This window comes from Pogona vitticeps, chromosome 1 (assembly GCF_051106095.1).
Source record: "Pogona vitticeps strain Pit_001003342236 chromosome 1, PviZW2.1, whole genome shotgun sequence".
Taxonomy (NCBI): domain Eukaryota; kingdom Metazoa; phylum Chordata; class Lepidosauria; order Squamata; family Agamidae; genus Pogona; species Pogona vitticeps.
In genome coordinates this window covers 183,904,693-183,920,217 of record NC_135783.1, presented here as the reverse complement: position 1 = coordinate 183,920,217, position 15,525 = coordinate 183,904,693, and the positions used below count along the sequence as shown (strand labels likewise).

Here is a 15,525-nt window from a genome sequence, read left to right as displayed (position 1 = left end):
TTCCAGAACTTATGAGTCTTTACTTTTTTCAGTTTGGGTTCCCAGAATAGCCCAGCCAGCGTGGCCAGTAGCCATGCTGGCTAGAAGATTCAGGAAGTCAAATTTCAGACAAAGCAGCTTTTCCGGGCTCTACTCTTGCCAGTGCCAAAAGGTGCACCCAAAGAAATCAGCAAAATAGAAATGTTTTACCCAGCAACTTTTTTTGCCTTTCTATGTTCTTCTTATTTCATCAGGATGCCTGCCAGACCCTTCTCAAGCACCTAGACCCTGTAATTAGTCAGAACCCTCAGGGTACCTGGAAAGAATGGGTAAGATGGATCCTGTAACTTTCAAATAATATCATTCTCATTAGAAACTTTCCTAAGGGTTGATTACTGGGTAGTAAAAGATGTCTTCTACATGACTTTAGAGCCAGGGAATAAGCTCCTGTTTTAACCTGCCTTATTTGTCTCAGCACAAAAAAAAACAGTAAGCAGATTGTATTCCTGGCATATTTGAAGAATGTGCAGAACACCCTTTCCTTTCTTTCTGTGACCTTTTTGTAAGGTTCCTATTTCCTATATGCTGATACCTTCCTGTATGCAGGCGGTCTTTTTTTTTTTTTTCATCTGCAATAAGGCGTTTGCATTCTTTCTAATTCTGCTACTAGAATGGAATGAAGAGTAGAGCCTCATGCACCTCACGTGCCGCTTCCTACAGCTTCTTTCAGACAATCTATGTGGCGCCTGACCTTCCCACGTTCATGTTAAGGTCTTGAAGAGCTCCTGTGTAAATCATTGTACGCATAAAAAAAACTTAACGTATTCACATAACATTTAGAACGGGCTTATGGTTCTAAGCCCTATTATGTTTACTGAAATTTTGTTATCTCTCTTCTAGCTGGAACATTTTGTGTTAGAATAGACTCTTCAGAAGCAGACCATCTCGCAATCGGCTAATGACAGTGTCTCTAAAGTGCAATTGGCCTGTAGTGCATTCCATAAATTAAAAGATCTGAGAAGGCCCAGATCTCCTTCAGTTTAATTGCCCCAAAGAAATTCTACAAATCAGTAATATCTGAAGTTTTAGATGGCAGCAGCTGCTTTTTATCTGTGTGCCCAAAACTCACTGTACCACGGCTTCCCTCGGGTGTTCTGAGTAGATATGCCTAGAATGGTGTTGTCCTTTTGGGAAAACTCCAAACTGATGAGATTTATATCAGGCCTTGACTCCTGACCCCTGCCTGGTTTGGCCTCACCTTCTCTTTTCTTACGTCCAGCACCTGTATTCTCAATCCCGCTCACTATAGGAATGCACCCCATGACACTTCCCAAAATATAATTACAGTATTCAGTTTTTTTCAATTTAAAAAAAAGTTCTCCCCCCCCCCCCAAAATGAGCAGATGGGGCAAAGATGACGTGCACAGTCGTGTGCTCAGTCCCAGTTGCTTAACAACTTTATAGGGCAAATATCCCACATCATGTGTTATTGTTTCTTTGCTCATGCTTGCACATAGTCCTCCTTCCATCAAAGTCATTATTACAAAAGATCTCAAAAGCCCTCATTCTTTATGTGAATGCGGGTGCTGGGCTTGTCTGCCACAAAGGTTGGTAGAGGCCCAAGTGTCTCTCTGTCGAGAATGGCAGTAACGGTGCCAAAGTCGGTGCGTTCCTTCACGTATGTAGCCACACCCATGTGATCTTAAAGAGGAGGTTCATGGTACTCTCCTCCATCCAGCAGAAAGAGATGCCAGGGAAACGGTCAATCCTCATTGGAACACAGCTTGGAAAAGTCACATTTTTGGAGAGCACAGGCACTGAGGAATTCTTTGGGCTCCATGCCAAAAGCCTAACTTCACCAAACTCTGTACTGGACTGTAGGCTACAGCCTGACCTGCCCCCCAAACGACTTTACTTGGCCAGGCACTGTGCCATCTGCCATGCACACAAATATTACCATTTGTAAATGGCTTGAAATGGGATGCTGAAAATCAGAAGGCAGAAACCACATATATACAGTACTTTTTGTTTTTTATAGAACGGTGAGATCTGGCTGTAGCTCAAGCACTAGAAACCACAAAAATGTTTTTACTCAGAAACACTAGAACCCAACAAATTGCTTGGCTTTGCAGTCGCATCATAACCTTCAGTTCAGTTAGGAAAACATCTGCCCTGAGATGCCTTTTACAGGTCTGCAGCCTTTTAAAAGATTAAACACAAATTTTACCATTCTTGGGAATTTGGCAGTGACTTATGTGTTAACAATATAATGGCTTTGGCAACAGATGAGACTGGGGCTTAAGGCCAACTTCTCATGGCTAAATCACCGTGCAATATTTATTCATACAGTTTTTCTCTTTTAAAATAGTCTTCTCTTCAATTTTTAACATTTCCTACCCCTTTTCTTTTGGCAAGACTTGCTTCTAAATAAACATATATAAGATTACATTGATTATGTCTGTATCAATGATATCTAACCAGAAGTATTTTCTTTTGCCTTTTACTGCTTTCTGTGGAGGTATACAGATGCTGGACGTAGATTTAGCGTGGCAATGTGAGCATTTTTCTACAATTTTTTTTGAAGGAATAAATTTACTTGACTTGTTTCTTTTACAGGCTAAAGAAGCCTTTGATCAGAGTATTAATCTATCGGCAACAGGTTATTTCAGGTACTCGTCATGATTATCTTTAAGAAATGAATGCCTAGATATAATTTTTGATTCACACCAAAGAATAAGGTAACTGAGGACGGTGTGGGTCATGCATGGTTAAGATTGTTAAGTTTGTATCAGATCATAGCTACTTCCCAAATTTAAATATGACTAGTCATATTATGACTAGTCTTGCAGATCCAAAAAGAAGACATGGATAGCAACATTCATTGGCATGATTCTTAGACTGTATGTTCTAAGGCAGTGGTCTCCAACCTTGGGCCTCCAGATGTTCTTGGACTACAACTCCCAGAAGCCTTCACCACCACCTCTGCTGGTCAGGGTTTCTGGGAAATGAAGTCCAAAAATATCTGGAGGCCCAAGGTTGGAGACCACTATTCTAAGGGACTAAAGGCAGGAACATTTGCATGTTGTAAGAAAAAATGGGATTGGATTGAGGCTGTCTCATCTATAAATGGATGGGTTCTTTCCATTCATGGAACTGAGATCGAAAACAGCCTCCTGGTCTTGGAAAAGAAGGGAATGGCTATTTTGTCCAGTCTCCCCTTCACCCTGTCATCCTCTCCTATAGCTTGTTCCATAAAGTCTCCAAATTTTCCAGAGTGACTTTTCTTCAAAAATAAGCTCAGACAGTAATTCATTATCATATATAAATAATAATACAGTCACATCATGGGTTTAGATTTTATATTAATTTCTATTATTCCTATAAACCATGACCCCGTCTGTCATATTACATTATTTTGGCAAATCATGCAGTTCTTGTAAAAATCCCTGCCTATCTGTTTTTCTATGAAAGGAGATGGAACTCATTTTTAATTACAACTCAGTCAATAAATTATATAGGTGATTTATCACTGATCTTGTTACTCTGGTTATTTATAAACTATGTCTGTCATTCTAAAAACCTATTTCCCTATGGCAGATATGACTCTTTCGTATGTCGCTTTTATCTACTCCGCCTTTAGCCATCCTTTCTCTAACCAGTCCTCAAGCTAAGATATTTCTTTTGTCTTCCATAATTTAGCTATGCAGAATCTACCATCATTTAAAAACAAAAATAGAACCACGACTAATTCTGTCCCTAACATTTTTTGACACCAGAATCTTTAGAAGGAGTATTTTAGGGCTACAAGTTGAATTATGTCCCGTGCTTTCTCAAATCACATCAGACACAGCAGTCACTTTCCAGGGTAGCTTGAAGGGGGTGGGGGGCTGCTGCAGAGGGAAGGGGAAAAAATCTGTGACAATTCTCTCCTTCCTTCCTCTGGCAGGAGCTTCCCACAAGCAAAGCTACTCATGGGATCACAGGCCATCATTATAGTAATTCTAATTTCATTGAGGAAGCATTATTTGTGTTAAACATTTGAAATTGGGAGATTAATCCATTGCTCTTAACCTCTGAATCTGGAAATATTTGATTTGTTGAATGAGCAGTATTAATACATTAATTAAATTATTCATTTTACAATAAGCAGTGGGATTCATGTGTAGTTTATGACCATGGACCCATAATGGTGGATTAGTTACTGGTGCCTTCAAAAATGCCTTTTTTAAATTTTGGAATTCCTTTCCCTAGTCTTGCTTTCCCTGCCCCCCCCCCCAAGATGGACTTCAAGCCCCATAATAAAATGATTAGCCAGAAACTGTAGTTCTAACATGAACGAACATGAAAACTGCACAGGATCTCATCTCTCTGCTCACAGAGAAAGACAGCCAAAATGCACATCCAATGAATTGATCTCTTCACAAATCCAATTATTTCTTTCATTATTTCCAAATTTACTTCTTTAGCAGCACACTGCTGAAGCTTTGCTTAAAAATATAGTGTTACCAAAAGGCTGCCCAGCTCCCTCCCAGCCTTCCTCTACCACAGGCTACATAAGACACAGCAACTAATTCTTATCACACCCATCACTTAATGGGGATGTCCATGGAACATTCACACAGCTGAAAACTGCTGGCTTCTAGTCTCCCGTGGTAATACTGTTTTGAATTTTGTATTTGGAAGTGGAGGAATAACTAACCTGGGATGATTTGTATGGCCCCTTCTCTAAATGTCTCTGTAAACAATGAAGCAGTTGTTCTAGGGAGATGGGAGAGTGGTGGTGGTGGTGATGATGAAGCTGTGGGCTTAGGAGGGTGATTGGGAAAGAATGAACCATATATCCTCTTGAGCCCACAGCTCTCCGGCCCTCTTATCTCCCTCCCAATACAATAGTATAAAACAGGTAGATCACCCAAGCAACAGCAGCAAAAAAATCAAATATTCAGAATTGGTGGGGCAGCAGCTTCCCCCACCCATCTCTGTCCTTCCCACCCCATTCTTAGCATACAACGTATAAAAAATAAATAAATAAATTATCTTAAAACAAGCACAAGCATTGAATTAGAAGAGTCTTAAAAATATTTAAAAACACTGCTGGATAGCTCAGCAGGTATAGATAGGTATCTAGTTTAGGTCTCTGGCTGCAGAGCCAGAGGTTGGGAGTTTGATTCCCACACTGTGCCTCCTTGACAGGGGCTGGACTAGATGATCCATATGATTCCAGCTCTGTGGTTCTATTATTGTTGTTGTTGTTGTTGTTATTTGATTATTATCACACACACAAAACATCTGACAAAAATAGAGCTATGAGCAGAACTGTTACTCAAATATATGCCCATATTTACTCTTGATAACTTTTGCACAGAATTGCAGCCTCTCAAATTGTATTATTGCCTAATAAAGTAAAGTCCAGTTCATAACATGAAGATGAACTGTGAACACACAGACAAAGCACAGATACCAATTTTAACACAGACAAGATGTGTTGATTTGCTTTTAAAATGTTATTATGTGGTGCTTTTCCACCAGTTCACGGGAAACAGCATGAAATTACTACCATGTTAACATATTATTGACAATTTCTGGACAGGTTTTACCATTGAGGCTCCAACTTATTATTTTTGAACATTCTGTTTCCATAGTCATGTTTGTGCCAGCTCCAAAGATACAATTTCCTGTATTTTTCACAAATATATTTTTGGCATCTTTCAGAGGTTATGAAGCAAATATGGATTGGGAGAAAGGGGAAGGCCATCCATTTGAATATTTTGTTTGTGGAGCGGCTTGCACAGAGGTTGAAATAGACTGTCTGACTGGAGATCACAAGGTAACTAGTTGGTGGGTGCCAACACTCAGGTTCTGTGTGATTTGTGGAAGTCTGTAATGTTTTCTTAGCTCCATAGAATGCAAGTTATCACCTGGATGGATGCTGATACATCCTCTTGGCTTCTACGAAATGAGACAAGCTAGAAATAGAATTGGAATTTTGTATTTATTCCAAATGTCTCCATGTCTCGCACAGAACAAGCCCAAGTTGTCTAGGAACAGCCTGCTAACTTTGGTTCTGATCAAAGTCCTGCTTTGAAAGCTCTACTATTTTGTTCTACCACCTCCTTTTTCAATATGAAAATTCTTGAACTCTGCTCTCACTTGGCTACAGTGGGAAGCTGTACCACCTGTACCTTCCAGTAGAGCAAAGAGGACTAGCAGAGTAGGCATCTGGACAAGGTTCATTTATTTATATATTAGTTTTGTGCAAAGCACTATTCTAGGTGGTTTACAGCAAATAATGAAAGATAGCAATGAATAGACTACGTAGAACCAATCAACAAATAGAGTCAGATGCCACAAGAAGCATGATTTCGAATCTGGTGCAATTCACAAGGCATAAAAATCAGGCAAGGTTGTATTGGAAAGCTTTCCTGTAAAGTAGCATCTTTGGAAGGCTTCTGAATGTTAGGAGGGTAGCAGATTATGGGTTTCGTGACGAACAGTGAGTTGTTAATTATTCCAAAATATTTTGGTGAGCTAGGATCTTATTTGTGGTGGTGACGGGCATTTATTATCCGTTCTATAGGAAGAATTTATACAATGTACAAACTAATGTGGTTGTTCTGTGAGCCATTATTTTATGGAAGAAGTTTTATTCTAGCTAATGAATGACCTTGGTACAGAGAGAAGAACTCTTTTTAAAAAATTTTTTACTGTTAACAGCAATGGATCCAGTCCCACATGAATTTTCCCTATTGAAAATACGTTATTGCCAGTGAAAGACCAGAAGACTAAAATAAAATTCCATGCTATGATAGCTACAGGGAGATGCTCTGGCTGCTGGTGCATTATCCTGGAACTGTTTTTGAAGTTTTTTCCTGTGCTAGCCCACCCATCCTCACGTTGCCTGCCTCCTACAGCTACTTGCTGCTACTCACTTCCAATGTTGACATGACATTAGTAGCAGGGACAAAAGCCATGGTCTGCTGTAGTGTTACTTTTAAATTTCCCCCAAAAACTGGAATAGTGCTAGATCAGTGTTACAGATAGGGAAAAAATAGTCAGATTGGACTGCAAGGTTTTCCTTCAGCCCAAAACCCATCCAAGTAATGACAAACACCATAGACGCAATTTACTTTGACACAGGTGAGCACATATGCCAAAACCTTTCAAAATGAATTGTAGCCACAATTGAGTTAAAATAAACCATCCTCTCATGACTGTTTAATACCTCATTTTCCAACAACAAAAAATTGCTCTTAGTTGTATGTCATTCTCAGGTTTTTCAGTGTCTGACTTTTCATGACCCCATGGACCAGAGCATGCCAGGCCCTCCTGTCTTCCACTCCCTCCCAAAGTTTGGTCAAACTCATCTTGGTAGCTTCGATGACACTGTCCAACCGTCTCATCCTCTGTTGTCCCCTTCTCCTCTTGCCTTCACACTTTCCCAACATCAGGGTCTTTTCCAGGGAGTCTTCTCTTCTCATGAGATGACCAAAGTATTGGAGCCTCAGCTTCAGGATCTGTCCTTCCAATGAGCACTCAGTGTTTATTTATTTATTTGTTTGTTTGTTTGTTTGTTTGTTTGTTTGTTTGTTTGTTTATTGCATTTATATGCCGCCCATCTAGACATAGTCTACTCTGGGCGGCTCACAACTTAGAAGATAAAAACGATTTAAAATATACAGTTTTACATTAAAAACAAAATGATATAAAATGTAATATAAATTTACGATTTTAACAGTTAATTTAAAGCAAAGAGTCCCAAGATGGCAAGAATTAAAGAAGAAAAATAAGAATGACTTAATTGACTGAAGGGAAGGCCTGCTTGAATAGCCAAGTTTTCAGCTGGCTTTTGAAAATGCCCAGCGAGGGTGCCAGCCGAATTTCAGTGGGGAGGGTGTTCCACAGCCGAGGGGCCACCGCCGAGAAGGCCCGATTTCTTGTTTTTTCTTTCCGGGCCTCCCTCGGTGTCAGACCCCTCAGCCGTCCCTGAGAGACCCATTAAGTGTTCCCTAACTTACCTAAAAGTAACCTCTCAACTTCTGCTAAGCTGACTGGGATGGATTTCATTTGTCAGCTCATAGCTTCAGGGTGTGAGAAACCCAGATACCTAGATACTCGGTGAATACCTGTCTCACTGCACTAAGTAAGCTACTTGTTGCTAATCGTTTGTAAGCTGCTTCTGAAACCAGCTGGAAGCCTGTACTGTTTGAACAAAAGGTACTTCACAGGTACACCCTGAGGAGACAAAGACAGGCTGGCATCCTAATGACTTCCCCAGTCCTTTGGCTGCAGGATGTTAGGCTCTGAGGAAATTCACACCTCTTTATAGTGGCTGCTTGCCTCAGTTTAACTTGCAAGCTCTCTCTGTTCATTTGGCTCAGAGTGACAAAAGTACCCTTCATGAATCCAACTCAAAATTTAAGACTAATTTCTCCACAGTTGTGTAGGTGGAAATTCTTAAATCGATTTCAGACATGCTAAACCTGATGCAAAACCAGGTGAACTCAATTATCTAAAATGCCTGTGGTTTATGAATGTAGGATATTGTGCTTAGATGTCCACGACTGAAAAAACTTGGAAATGGCCTGATATTGCTGCACAATATCATGCCTGCATTGCCAGCAGGAAAAAAGATGTCAAGCTTTACATAGAAAAGGGCAACCTGAATGTTAACAACACCAATGGAAGCAGTCAAGATGGTCTATTGGGCTCACTACCATTCACAAAGTGATACCATGCATGGGAAAATCCTAGAAACTGACTTCTTTTTTCATCTGTCAACCAAGTCTTGCTCAAACACAAAGCAATTGTCAGGGCTGTTTTTCAACAAGTATGAAAAGCCCTTAAGTGGTTTGCTGTAGTTGAGCTTCATGGACATACCACAAATGTGTCTTATCCCACTGTGTACAAACTTTTAAATTATCTAGCCATATTTATTGGTTAATATGCTTATTAATATGCTTCATTCCCTTCTAATTTAATACAATGTTACAATTGGCACTTTGTCGACAGAACATCAAAACGGATATTGTTATGGAGATTGGGCACAGCATCAACCCTGCAATGGATATAGGTCAGGTATGTCCAGAACATTTTTTTCCCTCTGCGTTTTTGTTGAGATAAAATTGTGCAGAGGACGCCACAATATTCTTATCAGTATGTTATATCCAATAACAGCTAAGGGCAAATTTGGTTTTACAAATAGTTCTGTGAATTCTGGAAGGAGTTTGCTTACTCCTTCTCAAAATGCATAACTCATTGGCATCTTCAGGCTTACAGCTAGAGGTGGGCGTGAACCAGGCTTTGGCTGGAGCGACACCCGCACAGATGTTCCATGCTCACCATGCATTTCCCTCCCCTGCACAATTGCCCACTCGTTGGCAGCTCCATGGGCTTCCCTGCCCCTCTCCTCGTCTGAGTGGACAATCGCATGAAGAAAGCAGAGGAGGGAAGCCTGCTGCAGCTGGGGAGTGAGCGAGTATGCAAAGGGGGCAGGAGAGGGAAGCACACGGCGCCCACAGAACATCTGTGTGGGCGCTGCACCAAATCGGACCAAACTGCCAAGGCACGATTCATGCCTGTCTCTATTTACAGCTAATAGGGTGGCATAGAATCTCCTTGGGCCAGGATGCAAGAGCCAGAAAAGGAGAGTGAGCTTACTGAGAGGGTTGCTAGTTGAAGGTGGTGTTGTGCTTTATTGATGGCTCATCAAAGTCCATTTGTATCAATAAGAGCGTCAACAAAAAATACTGTAATTTGTGGAGCAGTATATAATTCCCATGGGGTGAATCAACTGAACAAAGGAGGCCATGGTCTTTAGGTCGCAAGGCCGGAGTAAGGCTGCTAATGACAGGACCTTTGGGGGTTTTTTTGTTTGTTTGTTTGTTTTTGAGGAGGGGTCATTAATTCATAGAGCCACCATAAGTAAAAAAGCAACGTACAAGCATGTAACTATGCCTAATTCACCTTCCCCCAATAAGGTAGATGAAATGTACCTGCCTGTTGCACAAAATTTCTGGAGATGCATACAAAGCACTACTGTGTTCCTACGTCTGTGTTGAAAATGCCCAGTTAGAAACACATTATGAGGTAAAATGCAAAAAAAGATGAAGTAGATCCCAGCATACAGCCAACCTATAGGTATCTGTTACTTATGTCACTAGATTTAGTGAGACATTACCATCTTCTACTAGGAAATGAGGAAAGCTGACTTTTTAGATTGACAGTGGCCATGCTGGCTGATGTTTCAGGGTAATTGTAATCCCAAAATATTAACTTTTCCCATTTCTGCTTATAATGATCTGTTGATGTCACAGTAGCTAGATTTTGTTTAGATCCAATTTAAATTTACACTTGGGTAAATGAACTAGGGGACGTGGCGGTGCTGCGGGTTAAACTGCAGAAGCCTCTGTGCTGCAAGGTCAGAAGACCAGCAGTCATAAGATCGAATCCAGGCAACGGAGTGAGTTCCTGTCGCTTGTCCCAGCTCCTGCCAGCCTAGCAGTTCGAAAGCATATAAAAATGTGAGTAGATAAATAGGTACCACCTCAGTGGGAAGGTAACGGCGATCCATGTCTAGTCGCATTGGCCACGTGACCACGGAAACTGTCTACGGACAAACGCTGGCTGTACGGCTTGGAGACAGGGATCAGCACCACGCCCTAGAGTCAGACATGACTGGACTAAAATGTCAAGGGGAACCTTTACGTTTACCAGATATTACACCCCAGCAACATGGTTTGTGTAATTTGCAGTCAGTTGCATGGTTCCTGTTGTGACTGATTGTGTAATGCACCTGTGGAAATGTGTAGTCAGTAGCACTTCTGCCTTGTAGTAGTTGGAGCTACCATATGCATAAAATCAAGTTACGCACACATAGCAATGCAACAGAATTTCAATCAATTGCTGATAGCATATGATCTTAGCTGCCCAAATTAACAGAGTTCTAAAATCTGACAATATAGAAATGCATATCTGACATAGTGTACTAATGCCTAAGCTTACTTAGGGGTGAAACTAAGGGAAGGAAAAGGGAAAAAATAGAAATATTTAAGAAAAATATGTCATTTACATATAGAATTCTGAAAATCCTGTTACAAGATGTTTCTACATGTGGTTAAGTAGAAAAACACACTAAATATATAAAATATAGCACACATAGTATGTGGATATATGCAATGTATGTAATGACAGTTCTGTAATATAGCATGCTATTCCTTCATCTTCTATTTGATGTTTTATGAGTTTAGTAATAAAAAGAGCCTAAATCAAAAGCTAAGAGTGCTTTCATAGAGCTTTTATTAAATTGAAGGGTTTTTTTGGGGGGGGGCTAGGTGTTTTGAGATGACAACACTTGGAAGCCCTTCCAGCCAGCTGTACGGATTTGGGCTTCTGGGAGTTGTAGTCCAGAAATATCTAGGGCCTCACATTTGAGTGCTAAATTGGGTTGCACAGCAAAGTTACATGGATACATTACATTAAGTTACATTATAAACTGCATTTTACATTTGCCAGATTGAAGGTGCTTTCGTTCAGGGACTTGGTCTTTACACAACAGAGGAGCTCAAATACTCTCCAGAGGGAGTTCTCTACACACGAGGGCCAGATCAGTATAAAATCCCAGCAATCTGTGACATTCCAGAACAGTTCAGTGTCTCCTTGCTGGCACCTTCCCAAAACACAACGGCCATCTACTCGTCTAAGGTAAGAAGGCGAAAGCCAAGAAGCTGCAGACTTACAGGAGGGGAAAACAGTGTGTGGGAACAAGATACTGAACATGGAAGCTGAATGTCTTTTAATTGTGTTACTGAACATGAGTTGTAGACCACCCCATAGTCATCTATATGTAAGGCCTTTGAAAAACGGAAGCATGCATAGTTTGTCTGAAATTATTCCTAAACAGGGATGGATGAATCGCTCACTTCTGGTTTCTCCCAAATTATTACCATACTATTTATGAAGAAATTTTATAAACTAAAAGTCTGTATATAATCATAATAATCTTTGAATTGCAGAGCTGGAAGGGACCCTGCAGTTCTTCTTTGTGGTCTCTGTGAATGCACACAATTGGGTTCTAGTGCACCTGTGCAGAGATTCTCAGAAACTTCTAGAGCTTTTTCACATGTTTGCCAAGACCTCCATCCTGTCACATGTGCCCCGCCCATGGCATAGAGTGCCTCAGTTCCTTTTTTTGTCTCCATTGCAGCAGCATCTCGGCAACAGAGCTAAGTTTGTCTTAAAACAAAACAGAAAGAAAGAAAATATTAGGATTCCTCCTTCTAACGTACCTTCCTCCAAGTAGTGAGTAAAAAAAAATGAAAGAAGAGAAAGAGCAGAATTGCACCATCTATTTTCCCCATTTCCCCTCCCTCCGTTCCTCAGCCCCCCCCTTTTTACAGCCTCTTCGGGCCCCTTCAAACAGTGTGTGTCTTGCCCAAACAAAATAGCTTTATCGGACAGGCATTCTCAGTGCCTCTTCTGCTTAGGAGAAGGACACAAAAAAGATGGCAGACTACGACCCAGCTTATGATCTCTGCCATCTCAACTCTTACATCACTCCACGGCGCATTTGGATGATGACCTTGGATGCTTCCATCCAACTACTCCAACAAGGTGACTGGGTCACGATCATACATCTGACAGATGCTTACTTTCACATAAGCATACGGCCAGATCACTGCAGATACTTCAGGTTCACTCTCCATGGATCTACATACAAGTTCAAAGTCCTTCCATTTGGCCTGGCACTGGCACCAAGATCTTTACAAAACATCTTGCTCCGGTAGCAGTGTACTTCCACCTCCATCACTGTTTCCCTATATTTAGATGACTGGCTTCTGGTATGCCCATCTCATGCCAAAGCGCATCAGGACATCCAGCTCACTCCATCTCTTCTGGCTAATCTTGTTCTTCAGATCAACCACTCCAAGTCAATCCTCAAGCCCTCTGACCAAGTCACATACATAGGAGCAATACTCAGCTCCACTCAAGGCCGGGCATTCCTACCAAAAGAGAGACACACAAGCCTTCACACTCTCCTCTGTTTTTTCCTACACAACATAGTTGTTACAGCCCATTTCACCCAGTGTCTCTTAGGCCTCGTGGCCTCCATCACTGCAGTTATCCAGCACACCCATCTAAAGATGTGATCACTCCAGGTGTGGTATCTTACCCTTTTCAACCCTATCCTAGATAATTCTTCCAAGCTTCTCCACAGTTATGAAGGAGCTAGCATCCCAGCTTACTTGGTGGGACAATGTTCACAACCTCCACGTAGGCAGACCATTCAGAACTCTCCATTTGTCTGTTCAGGTTACTACAGATGCCAGCCCCAGAGGCTGGGGCGGCCATGGCAAAGGCACTGCTATACACAGCCTGTGGTCCCCTGCGGAAACACAACTTCATATCAACCATTTGGAAGTTCTTGCTGTCATCAAAGCTTTCTGTGCATTCGAAAGCCTTCTCACAGGACTCGGAGTTCAAGTAGCTACCAACAACACCATGGTCTTATTCTACATCAACAAACAGGGAGGAACACAATCCCTATCTCTCCTCTACCTTGCAGTGCAACTATGGGAATGGTGCTATGCCCGCCACGTTCACCCAATAGCAGTCCACATTTCAACAGGAGACAATGCCCTTGCAGATCATCTCAGCAGGCTCCACACATGCAGCCATGAATGGTCCCTAGATGACAATATGTTTCACTCTCTATATTGCCATTGGGACACCCCACAGATGGATGTATCTGCCTCCCCTGCCAACCCAAAATGCTTCCGCTACAGCTCCAGAGCAGGAATAGGGTCAGTGTTGATAAGCAATGCCTCCATGAACACTTGGCATCCAAGCCTTCTATATGTCTTGCCTCCTATACCCCTATTCCAGCACACACAGACATCAAAATCTGGCAAGACAATTCCAACATCATCCTCATCACCCCATGGTGGCCTTGCCAACCATGGTTCACAAGTCTCCGATCTATGGCCCTTGATTTTCTCCGCCTTCCACAGCTCCCCCACCTGTTGACTTTCAGCCAGGGCAAGACTTTACATCCAGACCTCTAAACAGTACACCTCACCACCTGGAGGATACTCCCTCAATAGCACAGGTGTTGAACTATGCCCGCAAACCTTCCGCCAATACTTTTTATACTTACAAGTGGAACATTTTCTTCAAATTCACGTCATCACGTAATTTACCTGTCTCTCCGATGACTCTAGATGCTGTTCTGGCCTTCCTTCTACACTTCTTCCAGTAAGGTCTCTCAGATTCTACACTGAAGGTCTGCATTGCAATTGTGCATCATTGTTCAGACACCCCACACTCAAAAGATTTTTACATGGCCTATGGAGTATTTGCCCTTCACGCGGACCACCTACTCCTCAATGGTTGCTTCAGCTTGTTCTCATTCAACAAGTGCAACCACCATTTGAGCCCTTAGCAACGGCACCAGAATGACTCTTGACTTAGAAAATAGTTTTCCTTTTTGCCATCACTTCAGCCCATAGGGCCAGGGACCCCTCTGCTCTCCCCATCAACCTCACTTTTTTGTAATTCCATCCTCACAAGGCCATGCTCTACCCTGACCTGGCCTTCCTTCTAAAGGTGGTATCAGACTTTCAGTTACGGCAGCCCATTGTTCTGCCTGTGTTCTTCCTTTCACCTCCTACTGACCTAGAACTCTTGCCATTCTATGTCTTCCACACTGCTTCCTTCTGGAAGTCCAAAAGGCTCTTCGTTGCTTGCCACGGTTCTTCTAAAGGTTCTCCAGTCACCTCTCAGACTATTTCCAAATGAATTGTCTCCACCCTTTGTCTAGCATACGACCTTTCCCGTGAACCCCTTGCCAGCTCCAGTTGTGGCACATTTTACCAAGGCCATGGCGACATCCACAGTGTTTCTTAGAGGAGTGGACTTGATTGACATTTGCAAAATGGCCAGCTGGGCTACAACCTTCTGCATTTGCTGCCCATTACCAGCTGGATGTCCAAGCTAGGGCTGATGCCTCATTTGGTCATGCTGTCCTCGCCTCTGCTTTACTGTGATGTCCCTCCTCTGGGTAAGTCAGCTTGCTAGTCACCCATTAGTGTCCATTCACAGAGACCATGAAGAAGAAAAAGAGGTTACTGACCGGTAACTCCAGTTCTTCGAGTGATCATCTGTGAATTCACACTTCCCACCCGTCCTCCCATCTGTCCGACACGTATGCCTTTTGCATGCTGGGCAGTGGCGGACGGTTCTCTGGAACTGAGGCACTCTATGCCATGGGTGAGGCATGCATGACAGGAGGGAGGTCATGGCGAACACATGCAAAAGCTCTAGACGTTTCCGAGAACCTCTGAGCAGGAGTGCTAAAACTCAATTGTGTGAATTCACAAATGACCACTCGAGGAACCAGAGTTACAGATAATTAAGCTCTGTATCATCGAGTCTGGCCCCTGTCAAGGACGCAAGGTGGGGAAGCAAATTCTCATGTTCTGGCTCTACAACCAGATACTTAAACCACTGAGCTAGCCAGCAGTTCTTTAGGTTCATTCATCCTAATTTTTT

At 42.1% G+C, this 15,525-nt stretch overlaps 1 protein-coding gene across 2 annotated transcripts in view; it reads left to right on the top strand.

The window, feature by feature from the left end:
• Positions 1-15,525, top strand: part of LOC110089019 (aldehyde oxidase 1) — an 82,279-nt gene that overhangs the window by 61,103 nt on the left and 5,651 nt on the right. For both annotated transcript variants that reach the window (XM_078379898.1, XM_072979043.2), the window contains 5 exons: positions 234-308; positions 2,596-2,648; positions 5,692-5,806; positions 8,989-9,054; positions 11,491-11,679. In XM_078379898.1, coding sequence (XP_078236024.1) covers positions 234-308; positions 2,596-2,648; positions 5,692-5,806; positions 8,989-9,054; positions 11,491-11,679 — 498 coding nt within the window. The remainder of the gene's footprint in view (positions 1-233; positions 309-2,595; positions 2,649-5,691; positions 5,807-8,988; positions 9,055-11,490; positions 11,680-15,525) is intronic.